Source organism: Hipposideros armiger, unplaced genomic scaffold (genome assembly GCF_001890085.2).
Source record: "Hipposideros armiger isolate ML-2016 unplaced genomic scaffold, ASM189008v1 scaffold_68, whole genome shotgun sequence".
Taxonomy (NCBI): Eukaryota; Metazoa; Chordata; class Mammalia; order Chiroptera; family Hipposideridae; genus Hipposideros; species Hipposideros armiger.
The window spans coordinates 3,686,864-3,695,275 of NW_017731418.1; the positions used below are offsets into that span (position 1 = coordinate 3,686,864).

Consider the following 8,412-nt stretch of genomic DNA (forward strand, 5'->3'; position numbering starts at 1 on the left):
TCATTAGTGCGTTTCCTGTTCTTGACTCTTAAATAATATAAAAAAGATTTATGTTGATAATCTTTTTCTCACTTCCATTTGAGTAATTTATCAGCAGAGTTAATTTTTAAATGCTAAAATATGTATTTCTCTTGTGATTTATTATTGTTTCCAGGGTATTGTGTCACTCTGTTTGCTCTTCGAAACTCTTCTTCAAACTTATCTCCCCCAACTCTTTTATCATCTACGAGAAATCGGGGCCCAACCGTGAGTATTTTTCCCTCTTGAAGACTAGATTGTTTGACACCAGGAGGCTTTTTCACACTACAAAGCACTTGCAAAGATGCAGTAATTTTTCAGGGAAATTAAACTAGCAATTTCCCCCAATAAAACAATTAATTATCAGGTAGCAAATTGTAACTCTACCTTGTGCCAAAAATTCTTGGAAGGATTATTTGCTAGGATTTTTGTGCCTGGTACCAAAATGAACCAATTTCTATTCATAATGAAAGGTGTTGGCCAAAACTGAGGCAAAAAATTGTGGAAACAAATACTACCTGAGAAATGTGATTATACTAAAATTAAGTCATTTCAGGCTCAATTTATCAGAGAACAACTTATGAAAGCTATCTAGGTTAAAGTTTGCTGTCTTTTGATAAAGGAAGCTAGATCAATTACTTATCCATGGTTTTACACTGTGATTTTTCCTTTGAAAAATTTGAATATGTGTTCATTTATCGCAGTATGAGTTATCGGTGAATATGCAGGAAACCCTGGACTTCAATATTATTGGTTCTCTCTTTTTAAACAATGTCTAAGGCAACAGAAGTTCCCAAATGATTTATCAATGTTTTGTTACTGTCTTCTTCTCTGTGCAACCATTTTCCCCTGTTGAGGAGGGCATATTTGAAAGAAGCATTAACTCTTTGAGGCCACAAAAGAATTTAATGGGAAATACAACAGTTTTGTATTTGTCTTCTCCATACTTGAATCCACATCAGATGGATGGATGAGTGGGTGGGTTTAAGAGATGACCCAGATTCAAATTCTGTCTCTACTAAATTGTATAAACCTTGTAAAGTTATTTAAGTTATCTATTCTCAATTTCTTTCTTTAAATCAAGATAATTTTCTTGTCTTTAAAATCAAGAGAATCTTAGAGAGAAAAAAATATAATTTATTGAATAGGGAAAACATGCAGCTATCAAGTACTCTTTCAAGTATTTTGAATAACAATTCAAATGATTGTGGCTTGCCTGAATCTAAGACTATAAGATCACCTCATTAACAGTGAATTAGTACACACCCTGAAAAATAAAAGGTAATAGAGAGTTTTCTAAATGCTGAATGAACTATAACATAAAGGAGGGCCCAACAGATATAATTCTTCCTCTTAATACTTTGAGACCACTAATTTGAGGACGGTTTCTCACCATTGCTCTTTTGAAAGTTTTAAGAAAGTACTTGAGTTATAAATGCCCAAGTGATTTCTGAGACTCACAAAGGAGTTACTTTGACAATAGAATCTCTTGGGCTCTTCCAACCTTTTGTAAGACATTGCCTTTTTGTAAAAACAACAAAACAAAACACACACACACAAAAAACACACTGGTAAAATGCATTTTCTTTTTTCTTTGCTTATAGACTTCGCATATCGTTTAAATGGATGGTCCGAGCTTTCTCTGGATACTTGGCTACAGATCAGCTCTTGCTTCTGTGGGATAGAATTCTAGGATACAACTCGCTGGAAATTCTCGCTGGTAAGAGTAAGTGCTTGCTGGTAAAACACACACTGTTTCTATAGCAGAGCCGTTTTCCTTATAACATTCACCATCTGTATTTGGAGTTTGAGTCGACAATTACGTCCCATTTCTAACTCATGAACATTTAAGAGATTTATGTTCCTTAGAAGACAAGCACTGAGGCTCTGCGACCTGGGTAACTTCCGTGTAACCACCCAGCACCAGCCTATTCCTAGCTGTCTCTTTGGCTCCAGGAAACTCCATTTCTCCTCCCCCGCCCTTCCCTTGAGCCAGCCAGGGCTGACGTCCCTCAGCACCTGTGAGGTCGGTGCCGCAGAACTGTAGGCACATGTTCTACTCTGGGCTCCTCGGACTATCAGCATTTGCTCTGTGTTCCTCAACGACTATCCAAAACCCAAACTGAAACTAAGCCTCCCTGCACAGCTGCAGTCTCAGCTCTTCTGGGCTTCAGTTTATACTGAAGTCAAAACCTTTTCCTTTTTGCTAATGGTCTCTGACTCCTGCCCTGGTGGCTGAATTTCCCCTTTTAGATATTCTCGTAAGCCCAAAATTATTTCATGGTTTTATTTTTTTTCAGGAAGCCACAGACTCATCTCTTACATAACAAGCAATCTTACAGCAGATATCACACAAGACAGCTGCATGGTAACACATAGGGCACAGATTTCTTATTAATTACATTGTTCTGCTTCTGGTACAAAGGAGGCTCAGTTATTTTTATCATTGGGATTATCAGACAATGCAAATAAATACTGGGGGTGCCAAACAAATGTATGCATTTTAAGAGATGTTATCTATGTATTACTTTTCGAAATTGAATTGAATTACAGTAGCAATGTGTAGTATGATGTTCGCTCAAAAAAATGGCATTAATCAAATGAATGCTAGCCTCATTCATTGTATTTTAATACAGTTTTTTTCCTTTCTTAAACTGTGTACATTTTTTTGGCCCCCTCAATATTACAGGGTTTTCACAACAATGTATGGAGAACAAAAAAGTTGGCAGAGGGCTGGGGTCTGACCTTCTCCAGTTCAGTGATACTGAACAAATTATTTAAACCGTGTGAGACTGTGTTTCCCTACCTTATATTGATAGCATCGTAAAGACACCTTTCTGGGATACTGTGGAAATAATGCTTAATTGAAGAAGACCCTTTTCTTGTAGAAGATTCTCTAGGTACCATATTAACAAATTCTTAAATGCTGACAGGTCTAAAGAAGTTGCATGGCATTTGGAAAGGAAAATTGGACTAATTCTAAAGATCCAATGAAGAGAAATGTTGCCCCTGGTGTAATCAGAGATACCACTTACAGATGTTTTTAACAACTCCTAGTATCCTTCTGTATTCATTGTTTTTAATGCCCATACAAATATGAGTTAGGAAACAACGGCTTGCCCTCATCTCTTTTGGCTGAAGGACAGTGATATATGTAATCTACAGATAGAAGTCCTAGAAGTCGTTGGATATAACTTTTATGTATTTCTGACAGGTAGTCCTCATCCTCTCTTTGAGCACTGAGTATAGGATAATCCCTATCTTACCAGGTAGCCCATTTCATTTCTGGATGATACAACTGGCTAAAATGTACTCCTGTTAAACCAGGGTCGTCGTCATGGTTTTTTCTGCTCTCACATCCCCTCCTTTCCCCAAAGTCTTCTATTTTCCAAGCTAAATACACTTGTTTTCTGCTACCATTTCTCAGGCAACAGAATTTTAGACTGTCCACCACATAGCTCTGCTCAGGGTAAGCCCTAAGTTTGAAAAGTATTTATGCAGTTTTTTCTATCATTTCAGAAAAAGTCTTAGGGTATATTAAAGAAAGGGGTTCGGTACTTTCTAATAATTAGGACTTTCCAAAAGTAGAGTGGGCTTTTTAGCTGTCACCTGAAGGGTTAAGAAGTTTTCTACTATGAAAAACATGTTGAATTGGAGGACCTTCAAGGCCTCTTCCAATTTAAATTATTTCCTTCTGTGGCTTCTCACCCACAGGCAAACAGAAATAAAATAAAAATGCAGAAATAAGTGAGTGCTGCATTTGCTCTAAGCAGGCACGACACTGTGAGCTCAGCACTTAATGAAAAAGTGACCGAAGAAGAGGTAGAAATGCATTCCACACTGTGTCCACCTGCGTTCCCTGAGCGCTTTTTAAAAATCAACAGGGAAGGATTCTAGAACATCTAGAAATGGAACTAGACTGATGTGAGCTCCCCTACCATGGAATTCACATAAAGAGCCACAGCGTAGATAGTTTTGACGATTTCAAATATTTTATGTTATTTTTTGGTCTGCATATTTTGGATCCACCTGTTTTGCTCAAGTGAGTTATTATATAGTCTTTAGAAATATTTTAGTAAATATTACTGGCTTTAATTGTGAATTAGAGCCTTGTGAAGAACAGTTTAAAGCAAAGGTGTCTTAATGTTCTTGATAGAACTGCTTAAAATTAAAGTAATGAGAAGAATTTAAAAGAGCGAAAGTAAATATTAGCATTTCTGTATTTCATATGAAACGTGATTTCAGTTGGAACTATCCTAAAGAGAAAAGGAGACCTTTTCTCCTTGGCAGACAAACCTGCTCTGCGGAAGGGCAGGATAAAGCAAACATGGGCAGCTGGGAAGGCACTTCTGTGATGTGACACCAAGATAAACAAAGGTCATGAGCACATAAGCGCTTCAGACGCTGAGGTCAATTAGTGAACTGCTCCTTTCTCCCTTCTTATCTACATTTGGAAAAACAATTTCCCGCCATGTAAACCCTTTCCTGCTACAGCAGAAACTTTGACCATCCTGTTAAGCTTTCACCACCTCTGTTAAATTATACACAAAAAATGAAGTAGTGATCACACTCCTTAGCTTCTAAAATGTCTCCATTGTCAAATATGGTTCCAGATATTAGGAAACTTAAGAAGGTGCCGTTCCACATAAATGCTTTTCTTTGACAGTCTTGTAAACACAGATGCTCAATTACATTAAAGTACTTAAGTTTTCTCTTTTTCCATTAAAGGGTAAATTCTTTGTCCCAGATCCCTTACACACCACGTTTACATGTTCAATAATCCCAGCTGATTTGACTGTTAAATTTTGTTTTACCACTACTGTTTTTCTCCCAGAATATTTCTAACTATGTCTAGTGCTCTTTGCCAACCTGTCCAAATCCGTTGTCCCTGGGAAAAGGCCTGTGCTTCCCCGTCACTGGTGCACGCTGCCTCTGTCGGGGGCAGTTAGAGGCCCGGATCCTGACTCCCCCTCTTCCGGCTTAGCCACCTGCCTGTGAGGGCCCAGGGCCACCATGGCGTCAGCCCCTATGCCACCTCTAGAAAACCGTTCTGAGGGACAGCAGAGAAGACAATGCTTAGGAAAGCACACAGATTTCCGTGTCAGGGATGAGTCATACTGCTTACCTTCAATCTCAGTAACATCATCATGTAGCGGTGAGATGCTTGGGCCAGAGCCAGGGTTGTATTCAGTCAACTGTTTTCTACCCGTGTGCTCTGAACATGTCACCCAAACTCACTGTGCCTCAGTCTCCCCACTGGTAAAATGGGGCTAATAATAGTTCGTAATTCATAGAGTTGGTATGAGAGTTAACTGCTGTTATCATTATTCCCATAGTAAAAATCTGTGTGTATGTGTGTACTTGCATTTGCTATGCAATATACTTAGGCACCAGTCTTCCAAATAACTTTGAAGATTCCTTACCATTCGTTTTCTAAACTTCAAGGACTTGTTGGGCAGTGAATGCATTACCACCACTGGTGATGAAAACAAAAAAGGGCGGGGGGTAGGGAGAAGTGAGGAGTCATCTATCTCCAGGCAGTGCTGTCTCCTGATCAGGACTCCCCCTCTTACATGGGCCCTTCCATTGCTCATGAGGACCCATTCCCTTACATGGGCTTTTATGGTAGGCGATACAGAGGGTGCCAAAAAAAAATGGATACACATTTTAAGAAAGGAAAAAACTTAAAATTTTAATACTCTGTATATCAATAACAAAAGATGACTACAAGTCATATGTGTACATTTTTTGGCACCCCCGGTATAATGAGAAGTATTGTACATTAGCATTATTCTTTTTTCATATGCATATGTTTAATGGAAACAAAAATCCAAATGTTTCCTACTCAAAGTAATAATATTGACCTTCAAGATGTCCTATAATGGTTTTTCTCAAAGTTTCAACTTTTTCCTATAGCCAACATGAATGCAAATGTCAGCATCAGCCCCACAGCAGCCCTCCCCCCAGAAATAGCCATTTATGACACTCTAAGAAAGTTCAATGCTGAATATATTATACAAATGTAAATATAACAAAATATGATAAAGATATTTTTAAGAAAAGCCATTATTGCCATATTTTTATGAGGATGCCTTTTCAGTGAAACATGATGTGGTATATTTAAAAATTCAGGCTCCAGGTAACTGCAGAAGCCTCTCTATTGGATGAGTAAGAAACACCTGACTCAAAATAAACCTTAATTTATAAGACAGTCATTACATCTTCATGCCCTTTAAAAACTGTAATAATTTAAGTTGTAGGTAGGTGTGAAAGAAACAATTTATAAAATGGCTTTTTTGAGACCACTGAAATGTCCTTTTTCTCCAAACTGTGATACAGCCTATCTAGCCATCAGGCACTGTTCTTCCACTCATCATGAGCCCGTAAACTCAGAACACAGGCGTGCAGTTGTGAAAAGCACTGGTTCCGCGCTCTCACAGTGGGCTGTGGGCGTAGCAGTCAATTTGTCAGGCTGATGCGTCGGCCAGCAGTTGAAATAGTGTGCATTCTTTTCCAGTCCTGGCAGCTGCTGTGTTTGCTTTCCGAGCAGTAAACCTGATGGAGGTGACATCACTGGCTGCAGCTGAAGTAAGGATAAGTTTCACTCCGATGGGATGGAAATAGTTTCTGAGAGATTGCCAGGCTTTGGCACTTTCGTCTCAGATGCATAAGACACACTTTACCCAGAGCCTAATTTCTTAACTTGGGGAAAACCTGTAAGTTCTGAGCTAAGTAATATTAAGAAGTCAAAGTTTCTTAATTACTTGAAAATAATCTCCTTACGAAGGAGTCATAAATAAGACTATTATAGGAAACCATTATGGGAAACGAGAAAACCTAGTAATTTTAATAGAAACTATTGGGTCTTATATGGCGTTTTCGTATTAGTGTTTACATCCATGTGTTATGCTCACAGAACAAAGAAAAACTAGTTGAGAGAGTTAAAGTGTGTGTATTTAGATGATATAGCAAAGATACATGGGCTTTTTTTGGTTATTTTTAGTTGTGGGTTAATTATTTAAAGCTGATTTCTTTTCAATAGTATAATTTATACCTGAAATATGGTTCAATTAAATAGTGACTTACCATATTACTCAATTTTTTTCTCTCTCATAGAAATGTAAATTTTGTTCTTAAAATAGCTGCCTGAATTCTTTATTTAAAAGGAAGAGGATGTTTATGTGTCTTGCAACTGAATAAACATTAGTTCCATCTCAAAATGATTTCCTGAACTCAGTTACTTCTTATACCAGTACAACAGGACTAGGATTCCTAATGTACGTTTATTTATAGAAGCAAGTTGAAATGTTAGACCTCTTATAAACTCATGCTACCTTGTATATTTGAAGAAGGCTGAAGGCTAAAGTCCAGTTTATTTTTTACTGCAATTTTAGCATTTTGCACATGTCCTGACATTAAGATACTCAGAAAAGAGAAGGGGCGTTGCAGCTTCATTACAGAGGTTTAAGACAAATAGGAAGAACTTGAGTGTGTGTTGATGCCAGAATTACATTGTAATGGTGTTTCTGTTGTTATTTTCAAGGTACAACACTTGGTTGATGAGAATACTGATATTAATAATTCTTTTTGTTTTTTATGTTTCAGGCAGTTCTTGCTGACCTTTCTACCTTAAAAGTTATGCCTCTTCTTCAAATTTTTTTGTTTGCCACTGTCACCTGATCTTCTTCAAGTTCGCTGACAACACATTTAGTTTTCCATTAGAAACTAATCATGAACTATGCAAACTCTGCATAAAACCAAAATTAAATAAGCCAATAAAAATCATGTTCCCTCCTCAGTTCAACCTAAGTAGTTTTGTTACTTTTAGAAACAGTAACCCCGGCACACCAAATATTGCACTGCATGCTGCTGATTTTCAGGAGAGAAGCAACAGACGTAACTTCTGCTAAAGTGAGCATACAATGTATAAATGAGCCTGACTTGTAAAAAGCATGCGACCATATATGCAATAAGAACTAAAGATACTGTAATAAACTTGAAGAGGCACTGTAGCCTCTGGGACAATTCTCTTATGTCAGTTTGTAAATTTATCTCTTATGTATTGTTTTGTCTTATAAATTGCTCTTCACTCAGAACCAGGGGTGGGGTAGGATGTGGGAAGACTTGAAAAAAGAGAATGCTTTTAAGTCGAAATTCAGATGTCCTTGGGTGTTTTTTAACAACTTTTCTCTCACCAGAGATCTCCTGGCTCCCTCTGCACTTTATTTTTCCTTTAGAGTTTTCTTCTGGGGAAAGTCAAATACAGCTGTGTCCATCTGGCAGTATTTTATTCATTATTTCCTGAAAAAAAGAGTCAAAATAATGGAGTAGTCCATTCAAACTTCTCAACCTTCCATCTCTTGGTTAGAAGACTTGACACTGGTGAGGTCTGTT

General features: G+C 37.6%; 1 protein-coding gene across 2 annotated transcripts in view; it reads left to right on the forward strand.

The window, feature by feature from the left end:
- Positions 1-8,043, forward strand: part of TBC1D19 (TBC1 domain family member 19) — a 120,822-nt gene extending 112,779 nt beyond the window's left edge. For both annotated transcript variants that reach the window (XM_019642427.1, XM_019642428.1), the window contains exons 18-21: positions 155-246; positions 1,623-1,738; positions 6,536-6,606; positions 7,624-8,043. In XM_019642427.1, coding sequence (XP_019497972.1) covers positions 155-246; positions 1,623-1,738; positions 6,536-6,606; positions 7,624-7,698 — 354 coding nt within the window. In that variant the 3' untranslated portion in view covers positions 7,699-8,043. The remainder of the gene's footprint in view (positions 1-154; positions 247-1,622; positions 1,739-6,535; positions 6,607-7,623) is intronic.
- Positions 8,044-8,412: the final 369 nt, after the last annotated feature.